Raw genomic sequence first — 13,888 nt, forward strand, 5'->3', positions numbered from 1 at the left:
ATCCTGGGTCAGTGTAGAGGACGACGCACATTGGTCGGTTCATGTGATGTCGTCACAAGTCACGCCCCCCCACACACTTTTTTTTTACACCTCTCTGGCTTATCCGAGAGTGTGGCGTTGTAGGGGAGGTGTCCCCGCACGCGTGCGTATGTCAGAAGTGTCGGCAGTGTCCGCCGGCGCCGGTCCAGTGTCCACTGTTGTCTGAAAACGGCACTTTTCTGACCTCTGACCTCACTGGACGGTCCGCCACACTTTTTTTTACACCTCTCGGGCTTATCCGAGAGTGTGGCGTTGTAGGGGAGGTGTCCCCGCACGCGTGCGTATGTCAGAAGTGTCGGCAGTGTCCGCCGGCGCCGGTCCAGTGTCCACTATTGTCTGAAAACGGCACTTTTCGGGCCTCTGACCTCACTGGACGGTCCGCCACACTTTGTTTTACGCCTCTCGGGCTTATCTGAGAGTGTGGCGTTGTAGGGGAGGTGTCCCCGAACGTGTGCATACCTCAGAAGTGCTGGCACCAAGAACCCTCTCCTGTCCAGTGTCCACTATTGTCTGAAAACGGCACTTTTCGGGCCTCTGACCTCACTGGACGGTCCGCCACACTTTTTTCTACACCTGTGCCGCTTAGCGGAGAGTGTGGCGGTGTAGAGGGGGTCTCGCCGAACGCGTGCGTACCTCAGAAGTGCTGGCACCAAGAACCGTCTCCTGTCCAGTGTCCACTATTGTCTGAAAACAGCACTTTTCGGGCCTCTGACCTCACTGCACGACCTGCCACTTTATATATAATATAATATATTATTCTATTATAATTATCTCTCAATGTTCACCAACATTCCGTACTACTGGTCTGTATCAATTTTTTATCAAGTTCAGGGGCGCTCAGTTATGGAACAGTTCTCACAAACACACACACACACACACACACACACACACACACACACACACACACACACACACACACACACACACACACACATTTTGTATTAATTTAATTCGGATTACATTCTTATTTGTATTGTATTTTAGTTTTTAAATAGGTGTGATCAACTTTATAAACCCCCCCTGCTTTATTTTTTAAAACTCACCTGCACTATATCTACTATTATTATTTGTAGCATATTTTGTTGTTGCTTTTATCACTTTGTATTTGCTTCTGCAATAAACAATATTACATCCTGATCATTTTCCAAGAGTGACCTGGCCTAGAGGCAGCATTATTACAATAATGGACAAACAATACAATACATAGGTAACAAACACAAATGAATATCCAGTTAAAGTGCAAAACAGGATCAGAAACTGTGCTAAGTGCACATTTAATGGGGAACAATAGCCAGTTTAAATCAGGAACGACCTAGCACTTGGAAGCGATCTAGTATAAACCATTTAAAAAGACATACATCATAAATATATTTTAAAAATAGATTTGTGTCTTTTAAAAAACGTTACAAATTCTCGATCTTATTTTGAAGGCAACCGGAAACCTTATTGTTGCTAGCTCAAAAACCGGATGTCGTATCGTTGCTCACGGAATTGAGCTACTGCATTGTGGGTATATTCTTCTTCTGACGACCACTTTGTCTAGACGCCAGTTGGTGTATAGCTGCCAGTTGGTGTATAGCTGCCCCCTGCTGTTGGTCTCGGGTACTGTCCATTGTTTATATACAGTAACAGTAGAGTACTATGTGACCTTCCAGAGAAGAGAACATACATCTAGGAGTAAAGCAGTTAATCCAACTAATCAAATTAAATGATTATAAAAATAATAATTGTTAATCATTAACTTGATAAATTAACCGATTAATAGTCAATCTCTATTTTGGATATGTCATTATAGGCAACATCTTACCACAAATTTTAAATACAAAAATATTGAAAATAGCAGATCTACAAGCTCACAACACGTCACAGTGCGATGCGTTTCGAGCTTGTAGATCAGCTATTTTCACATGTCTTACACGACACAGACATAGGACTGATGTTGTCAATCAATTTGTTGAGAAGTAAAAACATATTAAGAAAAAAACAGCTCCTAATTATTTGATTTATCAGAAAAGTAATCTATAGACAAATTGCTTAGAAAGTCATGGATAGAGTTGCAGCCCTACATCCATCACAGCTTTCATCAGTGCACATTGATGCTGCACAGGTCTGATCACATCTCATAGAATACAGTACCATGTTACAGGATGCAACATATACCTTGTATTAAACATATTACCCATATTATTTTCAAACTACAGTATGTAACTATATCAATATGTCTATGATAAATTCAGTCTGTATGGCATATTCAGACTGTGACACAGTAAGATTATCACAAGTTATTTCAAAGCAATGTATGTTCCAAATAGTTATGAGTTTGGTTATTGAACCAGAATGTTCTGGGAAACAGGAAACAGTTCAGTATTAGTTCCAATGTTACTCACCAATTATTTGTTTACCAAGATTGAGACTGGATGCACAGGTGATTGTTCCATGCAATCAATTCTCAACCTGTTGTTTCGGGGTGCGCACCCCAACCCCCTCTTGTGTGTTGGCTAGTGCTGCGCGTCCTAGCGAGACCTGACAGAATGGGTTTCATTTGCAACCAGTATGACGCTTGCAACCAGTGTGACGTCGTCTGTTAAGGGGTCTATTAATTGTGATAAATGTATTTTTAATGTTTAAAATCTTAAAATGAATGTGTGTCCCTGAGTTGACTGTCCCCCCCTGTTACCCCCCTGTTACATTGATGCAAATCCACCTGTGCATGTCCCCTGACTATTCCTCTAGCCACATGACGTCAGAAAGTAGCATATATTTTTGATAGGAAACCTTTAACCAGAAGAAGTATAAGTATCACTGTTTAATTTGCATTTTTATCAATGTTTTAGGATGTATTACTGGTGTGGTAAAGCATAACATGTTCACCCTGTTATGCTTAACTATAGAGGAAATTGATACATTTTCATAATTATGAAAATATGTTTGATAAATATATAAACATCCTTACTCGGTGTTCACAATGTGCTACCATGTTCTTCATTACAGTGTAAAACATAACAGTGTGGACACACATTGTTATATTGGGTGGACAAAAAGTAATTGTATAAGCTTAATTGTATTTTATTTCCACCCTGTTATCTGTCCACCCTGTTACAGTGCTGTTTTTTAATCACAATTCAATGAAATCAACAAATAATATGCATATTATTTTGGTAATATGCAAGGAAGGGATTGGTAAAATAAACACAATTAAAAGTTGGGTGAAATTACATTGAGCCTTAATAAAAAATATGTGCTTTATAAGATAATAATTGTTTATAATTACTTTGATAATAAATACATTAGCATGGCAAAGGAAGGGACATCTGATCTCTTGGAAAACACTATTTAATGGGACATTGTCCCACTTCGTTTGATGAATTTGGTCATAATTATTAGGGACCAATTAATTAAGCTGGACAATATGTTTTTCTGACAGCTGAACATGCCCTCTTTCAGAACAAATTTCAAATCCTGTAAAATGTTATTATTTTTTGAAAAAAGTTACTAGGCTGAAATGGCACTGAATTGCTGGAATGACCCTAATAATCCATCAGTGAAAGCCACACACAGTTCTATTGAAATGTCTGCAGTTTGAATGGGCATTAGACTTGGATCAAGACTGTCATACATTTCTTCTATAGAGCCATATGTAAATGCCAGACCCTATAAAATAAAATCTGACAGTCTTGATCCAGGGCTAAATGCTCTATTTACTATGCTCAAATGATAACTTCCACGTGTGTCTAATTACGCAGCACTCGCCGGCAAGGCCGCGCACCTTGAACCCAAACACGCCCCCACGGCCGTCGTGAGAGACACACTGGACTACAAATTTCACGCCCACTATTGAGACAGTGCACCCACGCGAGGTCCGTTAGAACGATGTACTGCAGCTGTCAATGCATTCTCTATGAGAGGCACTGCATCGTACATTACCGTAATTTCACTGGTTGACTACTGAGGCTGTAGTGTTTTTTCTTTGTGTTCTAATAAAGTGTCCCATTTGTTTTATTTGTCCTTTTTAATGTGACATACCTGCCATCTCAACATACAACCCACAATATACTATAATGTACTCCATCAGTGTGTCCAAAGTTCTAGCATCTGAAATCTAAAGTTTAAGTGGTCACATGGTACGTCACGGACGTTTTCAATACCCAATTCTCATGTATAATTTTTATAGGCTATTTATTTTGGACAATTATCCAAACAGCATCTTGCAAGACTATTTGTATATTACTATCCTGGATAATTCACTAAGTAGTTGAAAATATGGGGATATGTCACACCTCCTAGTTGGGTTATTTCCCCAACTTACATGTTACTTGTAACAGAGTATTTCTACATTGCAGTATTGATACTTTTACTTAAGTAAGAAATGTGAGTACTTTTTCCACCACTGACTATTACAACTATACTCATAGGACTATAGACCACCGAAGTCTGACGTCATTTACCCATCCTTTGTTTGTCTACCTGGTTCGCAGTTTTCCACCCCGTTCTGAATCCCATAGATGTATTTAATATCGCGTCAAATAAGAACCATGTTCCAAAAATAAACAAATGACCCCGGCGGTTTGACTCTTATGGATATGCATCAACTGACGGTGAGAAAACGATAATGTTACTTCCGCCGAATTAGTTACATTTTCGCCAGAAACAGATTGTATCAAATATAAGTGACTGACTATCATAAACGATATAGAAGCTCCTCCCTGACAATAACGCCGGGACAGCTTGTTTATTTTTGCACCACAATTCTTATATGAGACGATTCTAAGATGACCCAATGTTATTCTCCATAGAGAAATTACTTCCGCAAACCTGGGGATGAACGAATGACGTCAGGACTTCGGTGGTCTATTAGCCTGCTGCTGCTGGTGCTACTACTACTATTCTTCTGGCACCCTCTACTGGACAGGCGCCTGTCCCCACCCCATTCCATTTAACTTTGTTGATGTTGTTATAAGCCTAAAAACAAATGACTCATTTTAAGTTGATCCAAAAGGAAGTATGGTATCATAGGGAATAGGGTACATGGAGGTCCAGCGGGTGAACCCCAACCCTGATGTTAGTGCCTTGCTTTACCCATAGATCTGATACACGATAACACACAAAGATGCTGTATTTCACACAGAATAAACACAGTGACATAGCATTACTTGCTAGCTTTGTTCCAACCTTTATATATATATATATATATGTTTTTTTTCATACATCACACATCAAAAATAGATGTGTCTAATGCACCTCTGATGAAGGGCTTATTCAGGATTCTAAGTACAATTTACCAATATTCAAAGCAGACTGAAAATTATTTAAAAGACACATTAAAATTCGTATTCCTCTTCTTTACAGTCATATTTACAAAATGAATCAAAATAATTCACATTTCCATTTCTGAATCTGGAGGGGAACTGTTTTGATGTTGTGAATACAATGGAGAAAAAACAAGAGTGTAAAAAGAATCAGATGTCAGATGCTTGTATGCATTACTGACATCAGTAGCAAATGGGTGACATCAAAGTTACAACCAAATCTATTGACTGTTTGTCATGACAACGCCTGGACACAAAGCTTAGGCAAACGTTAATTTCTCTGACAACTGTGTGAGCATTTAGATATCAAAGACAGTTTGTCTGTTGTTTTAGCCCAGCCTTTTGAGCTGTGGAAGTCAAAGGTCAATCAAAATGCACTTGAACCAGTCAAATGAACTCATAATTGAAATGTAATTAGATCAATCAACATGTCATCTTGATGTGCTGAGGCACAGCCTATTTGAGGCACAGCCAATTTAGTGGGTAACCCAGAGCAACCGTACATACACAGGTAAAACCCACACAGTAAAAAATCCTGCATGTCAATTTAAAGCCTGAGTTATACTTGGTTGCACATAGTGTGTTGCGCACCTAAAATAGGCTATTTTTGGTGCGCAACACTGGCGTGCAACTACGTATAAATCAGGTGTTACTCTGAGAGGGCGAGTGAACAAACTCTCAATTTGTTTTCTCCAATCCATGTAGATCTTTCTCAGGTCAAAGTTCATGTGTGCAGAAATAATTGACCTTGTCTTGTGGTTGCTTGATAAGGTATGAGGACAAATCACAATCATCATGTTCACAATTGAGATCATTTTCTGAAGGGCAGTGAACTACATTTTATTAGACACCAACCACAGTGGCCAGTAAACCCCCCCTACCTCCTACTGATGGTTGGTTACCATCAAAAGGGTATTGTAGTCTTAACATACCAAACAATTATAATTTTAGAAAAAATGAGACCTCCAAATAAAGGTTGGTTGTTAGATCTTTAGAATAGAACAGTGCCAAATGATACTGTAGGTGGGTATCTGCCACAATGGCTAGTATAATATATACTTACTAGCCAGAGCTGAATTTTACCAGATGTCTGGTGGTGGCTTGTGCTAATTTGCTATCCATATCATGTCCCCAGTTTTCACTGCTTTCTCTAAACTACTTTTCACTTGAACACATATTGTTTGCATGACATCAACACTACATTCTGGGAGACATATCATTAGCTTTCAACCATGCTCTTCTGAGTTTTACTCTTTGTCAACAACAATCCCATCTCACAGAGGCTGGAAAGCCCAAGGGGACAATACTGCTTTTTAAGCCCAAATGCAGCAGCAATAGTTTGTATAAAAATCTAATGTATAGTCACTATCTAAAAGGAAAAAAAGACAATTATCCTGCCCTAGCTTGGCACACTGATACAGGTGCATGCTGGGTAATAAACCTCTGTATTGCGATAGTTATTTATCACAATATTAACACATGTGTAAAATACTCAATAACATCAAAGAAACACAGGGTCAAAGGGTGGCATAGTTCATCAAATCAAGATCCTGCTCACTAAAAAAGGAAACCTAGCACCACACATCGTCTTAAAACACAAAGTACCTGCCCTCCTTACCTAGACTGTAAAACTATATCTAAATTAGAGCAGTGCATATCAAAACAGATAATATACATAACGGTGCATACCCAATTAACACTGATTCTTTTTTTCTTCTTTTTTTTCTTCGTAGGTAACTAAAGCAGTATTTTCCCTGTGGCGTTCCCTGTGGTGCATAAAGTTAATTACAGAGGGTGAAGTCAAACCAATGACGGATGTCGGAGAGAACAAAATACGGTATCAGTGTGCATGATCACATTTTCAGAACTGAAACATATTAGACCAGAAAGGAAACGAAACAAACTACACACTTACTATCAATACTGCAACTAAAAGGAAAAAAAAAAGTACATTATTGCTTGACATTCAGTTATGGCTAAAGTTACTTTCATTATTTGCCAGAAATACATAGTTTGACTGCTGTGCTTTGGAACTTGAGACTTATGTTGTGATGATGTGGCATGAAATGGAATAGAGTGGATAAACATTAAACAAATGATATATTTATTATTCCATGACAAGTAGGCTGGCAAGGTAAAATATATTAGTCTGTGGAGGTTCTATTTCATTTTACTGGAGTTTGCTGTTGAACTCAAAACTACTGGTACAGCAGTTCTGGTTTTAGCTGATCTTGTTTGCATAGTCTATTGTACTTGTACATAGTAATTTTTTTCTCTATGTATAGTAAAACCCTGTAAGTGGCCATTCTGCTTTTTTATGGGGAGACTCTACACCTGCATCATCATTGTAACAACCTTGTCTGGGGTTACCTTCAATGTAAGGAATATACACTTTACATTGACCATGTACAAGTGTTTAATAATATTATGTAACAAAATGTGCACACTTAGTACATTCTCGCCTTTGTGCTCGCGCATAGATACATGCAAACCACACAAATGCCCATGTACAAACATCAACACGTGAATAGAAGGTATTATAGTTCTAATGTAGCCTAATTGCTCACCAATTTAAAATCAAATAAAACCAAAGCCATTGCTTTCAATGAGATATTTCATCTACTACACACTGCTTTCAACAAGATATGAAAAAATGTGTGACAATTCACTTGTTCATTTTGATAACACTAGTGCTGCATGACCGCATTTCACAATTTCATGTGATATATATTTTTTAGAAATAGGACAACATGAAAAATTATTATTATTATTGCATTGCTCTATTGGTACTATAATGGAGCAATGCAAACCCATTTTTACCAGTTTGAAATTCTTGCAAAGTTTGCCTCCTATGGTCACTTTAGCATAAAATAAGCTTCTTTTTTCTAGAGACAAATTCCTATTGCTGGACATCGTAACGATAGACAGGACCTTTGGTCTGGTGATCATAATGTGCTATAACTAATGTCCCTGAGCTTGACTTGTTTCTTGACATCTTGGAGATCTGTGGTTAGAATTCATTAAATTAAATTAGTGCAAGTAAACTGCAATGTTCTTGCCATGATGTCTCTTTTTCATGGTACAGCGTAGAAGTAATGATTCAAGATAGTGTACTGTAGGTTCATCGGCACTGCAAAATCTACACAGTCTCTTTAAAAGTGTGAAACATTACCCTACAGGCCCACTTTGGATTTTGTCGTGTGAGCTCCCCCATAGCATTTACCACCAGACAAGGTTTTACCATCATTGGCCTCCATTTTGGGCCTTATTGCGGAGTCTCCATGAAACTGTATGAGAAGGACCATCATTGTCACTGATGCAGACACATACACTTCCTAGAAATCAATAAAAAAAAGAAGTTTATATATTTTTTTATCTTCCCAGGTACTCATTTGTTTCCCCCATTCTCTGACAAAATCTCCTGCATTTAACTTTTTCCCAACCACTAGATGGCACTGCATGTTCACTTCTGAATTAGAGGAAAACTGTGGGCTGATTTCAGATCACCTCATCTCATTATATTGTCTCGTGTCTGGCTAACCTAGATTTCTAGGTTTTAGTTCAGACTGGACGCGGGTTAGCGCGTCCATCTTCACGGAGCACAGATGCATCAAAGGGATAACCTAGAACTGTGTGTGTGTGCTAGATCAGGAGATATTTTTAGTCTTGTTTTTTTGTGACTGTGCTGGTAGGGATGGAAAGGGCAAGGCAAGGTGGGACAATCAAAAATAGAGGCAGGTGGTGGTACTTGAGAAAAAAATTATAATACAAAGTTGGACACAAAACTCCAAATATCTTCCAAGAACTGTAAAGAGACTCAAAACAAGCCGTATTTCATTCCAATTCTGGTCAGAACAGCACGGTTCAACTTTGTTGAACAAAGTTGCTCTGGACGCCACTGGATTACATCAGTGGTTCTCAAAGTAGGGTCTAGGGACCCACAGGGGTCCTTGAAGGGGCTCCAGGGAGTCCCCAGATAAATTAGTTAATATAGCATAAAAAAAAGAAAAAAAGCCAATCAACAAGCTCACAACGTGTCGCCATGCGACCCGTTGAGAGCTTGTTGATCTGTTTTTTTGTTCATTTTTTTAATTAAGACCTGGAACGCATCTGTGTCACTTTAGATTTCTTTGGCTATTCAAAAATAGCAGATATACAAGCTCATAGCGCGGCACCGAGTGCCGCGCTATGAGCTTGTAGATCTGCTATTTTTGAAAAATCTTGAGATTTTTGTTGTTTTCCCAAAAACTGTTAGGATTTAGATTTGTTTAAAGAATCGCCTCAGGTCTTAATGGGTTAAAATAATTTGAACATTTGAGAAAAAAATACAAATTCTCTCATGGGGTTCTCTGGCACAAAATATTTTTAGATGGGGGTCCGCGGCCAACTACATATCAATTTGGAGGTCCTTGTCATAAAATTTTTTTGAGAACATGGTACAGCTTTGGTGCTGCTGGTGTGTGGTCATTCATGCTCAAAGCTGAACATATTATCCTAGCAATCCAGTCAGGCAAACTGAGTCAAGGTCAATTCCTGGGATACTATAACTCTGGAACCACGTAGATACTGGATCAAATCCTGCCAGAGCACATGTCGGCCTACTGTCTCCCTCTCAGCTTACTGTTTGTCTCTCCTATACTGTCTCCCTCTAAGCTTCCCTACTATTGTCTCTCATACACTGTCTCCCTCTCAGCTTTCCTCCTGTCTGTCCTATACGGTCTCCCTCCTGTCTGTCCTACACTGTCTCTCTCTTTGCTTTCCAACTGAACTGTCTGTCTGTCTGTCTGTCTGTCTGTCTGTCTTAAACTGTCTCCCTCTCAGCTTTGCTACTGTCTGTCTGTCTCTCCTATACTAGCTCCATCTCAGCTTACTGTCTCAATGAAGAAAATAAAACAATGGCGCAGATTGACCTTGATTCTACGATTTCAAATGCATGTTCATTAATTATTTCATTCAAATGGCAGTTTCAGTGGTATCATTTTGTTGATATATCTGTATGTAAAGTTGAAAGGAAGTTAAATGCAAGAAATAAAAGTTTTCTTCAATCCAAAAACTAGTGCATTTCAAAGTGCAAGGTCAAATGAACAATAGGTAAATATCACATATAGCTCCAAATATGAACACATTGATGTTAATAATAATAGCCTGTGATTTTAATCACAACTTCGGATCTTTAAGATATCATGAGGCGTTTGTTATTGCAGTGTGGAGCTCTTGTGTGGAAATGTGGACTTGGTTCAGATGACTGCCCAGCTCTTTCGGTTGTGACTGAATGTGAATGTGTCCCCATTGTTTCTTTATGATTGTTTACAAAGTGCCATAGTGCCAATTTTAAGTTTCAGTGAATGCTAAGAGATTCATTATAAAAAAAGATCAATGTTTATATATTTCAATAATTCTGTCCAGTGAAGTTGTTGGAACTTTGTCAAACAAGGTTCCCTAAATTTCATAAGTAATTTACCACAGAGTATTATTTACCTGGACCAATATTTACCGTAATTTCTGGAAGAGAAGGTGTCACTTTGTTTTCCAGTTTTGGAATTAACTAATTTTGTCAGACATTCTAATTCGATGGGCCTTCAGGTCTGAAGCAGGCTGGAGTCTTGACATACAGTATACACATTAGGAGCTATTGATTAATGACCATCTATGTTCTAGTACTTTGTGGGGTAAATGTTTTTATTGTCCACAGGGACCATTACAAAATAAAATAAAAAACCTGAAATTGGCCTTTGAAGGCCACCGTGTGCCTGAATTAACCTCTGACAGAAAATGGCAGGAAATTAAGATTTCTTTCTTTTTTTCTTTCTTTCTTTTTTACATCTTTAGATTCAATCTTTAATTGTAATATTTTTTTCCTTTTTTTTAAAAAGTTTAATGTGTGGAAATCAAAAGGCGATGTAACATGAAAAATGAACATCTCATGGAAATGGACAAAAGAAAACCATTAGTTATGAACTTGGAATACAGCACATGCATCAGTAATTCTTGCCCCGTGGGATGCGAGCCTCCCAGATGAATCCCAAATGAGTCTGTGAAAAGAAATGACTTTTTGTCCTCAGGAAGAATTCTTGCGGACCCTGGTCACACGAATTACAACAGCTGCACTGCTCTCTGTGGGTTGAAACTCTGAGGGATGTTGCACTTCTGATCCCACCCCAATCTGTGGATGTCACAGATTTTGTATCAGCTGTCAATGGGTATACACATGAAGAGCTCCCGGGTGGGGCATTGAAGCACCAGATGGGCGGAGTTGACACTCGATTTAAACAAGCCTTCCCAGCGCCAGAGGCCTGACCTGCCAGCTCCCAGTTAGCGGCGAGGAGAGGCCTTCCTAATCAAAACAATGGGCCACGTGGGAGAGAATCAACCAAAACGGCTAAATGCTCATGTTTAGAGGCGGGTTTGTTTTGCCATCATTACTCACAACTAAGTGCAACTTGGAAAGTTTCAATCCACAGGGAGCAGTGCAGCTGCAGTCCTCTGTCCTATTGTGTGATTCAGGGGTGGATTGATCCTTTAAACCTGCCAGCTTGCTGGAGGAGGGGGGGGTGTGTGACTGTCCGGTATAAGTGCTGCAGAACACCGTCTCTCTGCTTCCTCGCCACATCCAACAACCCAGTCCCGTTTGAGTGTCGTTGTATCGCGGCAAAGCAATCGAAGGACGAGACAAAATTGAAAAGCGATGAATCAATCAACAGTGAAGGGGGGGAAGGAGGAGTGCAGTGTGGCCATGTCTCAGACAGAGAGCCACCCCCCCCCCTGTCTTCCTCAATGTCTCCACCGTTGCAGCATCCTGCCAGGGACCACGCCCCGTGCTTAGACACAGTCTAGTAAAGTACGTTACCATCCCGCGGACGGCTAGCCGTCGGCCAGCACAGTCTGGTCCAAGTCCGTGCCGAAGAGCTCCTTGTACAGCGGAGGGAAGTGGGAACGCACAATGTCTGGGTAGAGCGTACGGAAAGAGGACAGCTTCTCTGTGTGCCGGCTGCACAGCGCCCGCAACGTGGACACCTTGCATATCAGCTGGAGATGAGACACAGGGGGGGGGGGGGGGGGCAGAGGGAGGAGGTTAGGAGAAGAAAGGAGGGTGACGCTAAGTTAAAGTTTTATGACCTCAATTACACCCCAAAAAACTGAACTTTGAACATTCAGTGGATTTTCTGTGGTCTGTTTTTTTTTTTATAACTAGGATGAAAAGTAATCTGGGAGTGGCCCCTTGACTTTGATGTCATAGTCACTTAATCCCACCCCCTCTCCTCCCCGCCCCTCCCCTCCCCTATCCTTTCCTTTGGGGGGGCGGAGCAGAGGCGATGATTGACAGGCAAAATCCCTCAACAGCGACACCCGCAGGCAAAGATTACTTTTGACATTGCAGTTGAAAAGGCTTTTATGTGAGAGAAAAACACCTGCAATGGCTCACTGGAGTGGAATTTTCAGTTAAAGCTTTTTATACACGTTTGAAGGACCATGACAAAGACTTTTAATGTGTTGTAAAACTGAATGTCATCAAACCTTTAAAGTGTAACTCAACACTGCCCTCAGTTTGCTGCCCTAAAATGGTTAAATGTGTGTGTGTGTGTGTGTGTGTGTGTGTGTGTGTGTGTGTGTGTGTGTGTGTGTGTGTGTGTGTGTGTGCGTACTTTTGTTAATATTCCGTCTTCTCGTTGGCTCTTCTGTAGGACGTGTTGTAGAGCCAGTTGAGTCTTCTGCTGCAGTTTCTCCACCTTAACCTTCTCCTGTAACCAAGACCGATCTAAACACGCGCGCACACACACACACACACACACACGCACACGCACACGCACACGCACACGCACACGCACACGCACACACACACACACACAGCAACAGTTTAGGACATAATGCGGTTTCCACGTGACAGCGACGATATTACTGGGGGTTCTTAATCCATTCGGAAAAATTGAAAAATGGTGAAATATTTGTGCAAATCTTTCAATATATATATACATTTTAACTCAAATCTTTGCTTCTGGGGGTCCCTGGAACACATTATTTTGAGATGGGTGGGTCCACGGACAAATACATATCATCTTGGGGGTCCTTGACATGAAAAATGTTTGAGAACCACTTATATATAGCAACATAAGTAAAACATTAAATTAAATAAAAATAACTGTTAGGATTTAGAAGACATTATTTTGTAGAATCCCCCCAGAAGCAAAGATTTGAGTTGTTCGCTTTGAAAAATATATATATTCACGCATTTTCACGATTAAAAAAAATAAATAGCAGATCTACAAGCTCATAGTGCGGCACTCGGTGCTGCGCTATGAGCTTGTATATCTGCTATCTTTTTAATAGCCAAAGAAACCTCAACATGACACAGATGCGTTCCCGGTCTTAATGGGTTAACATTTGAAAGGTGGAGAACCACAATAATATATATTGCATGAGTGTGGCGCTTACCTGCAGAGAACAGCACGAAGGCGGAGAACAGGGCGATCTCATCCTCAGAGAGATACAGCGAACACATGTTCTTGGCAAAGTCATATACTGAGGTAATCAGGTCATCACATCCT

General features: G+C 40.0%; 1 protein-coding gene across 1 annotated transcript in view; it reads right to left on the reverse strand.

The window, feature by feature from the left end:
- Positions 1 to 11,215: 11,215 nt before the first annotated feature.
- LOC308092861 (nuclear receptor ROR-alpha A-like) overlaps positions 11,216 to 13,888 on the reverse strand; it is a 63,882-nt gene continuing 61,209 nt past the window's right edge. The window contains exons 9-11 of the mRNA XM_080438959.1: positions 13,776 to 13,886; positions 12,989 to 13,101; positions 11,216 to 12,371 (exon numbers count right to left, since the gene is read on the reverse strand). Of these exons, the coding sequence (XP_080295085.1) occupies positions 12,207 to 12,371; positions 12,989 to 13,101; positions 13,776 to 13,886 (389 nt within the window). The 3' untranslated portion in view covers positions 11,216 to 12,206. The remainder of the gene's footprint in view (positions 12,372 to 12,988; positions 13,102 to 13,775; positions 13,887 to 13,888) is intronic.

Source organism: Gymnoscopelus braueri, assembly GCF_963280865.1.
Source record: "Gymnoscopelus braueri genome assembly, chromosome: 1".
In the NCBI taxonomy this organism is placed as follows: domain Eukaryota; kingdom Metazoa; phylum Chordata; class Actinopteri; order Myctophiformes; family Myctophidae; genus Gymnoscopelus; species Gymnoscopelus braueri.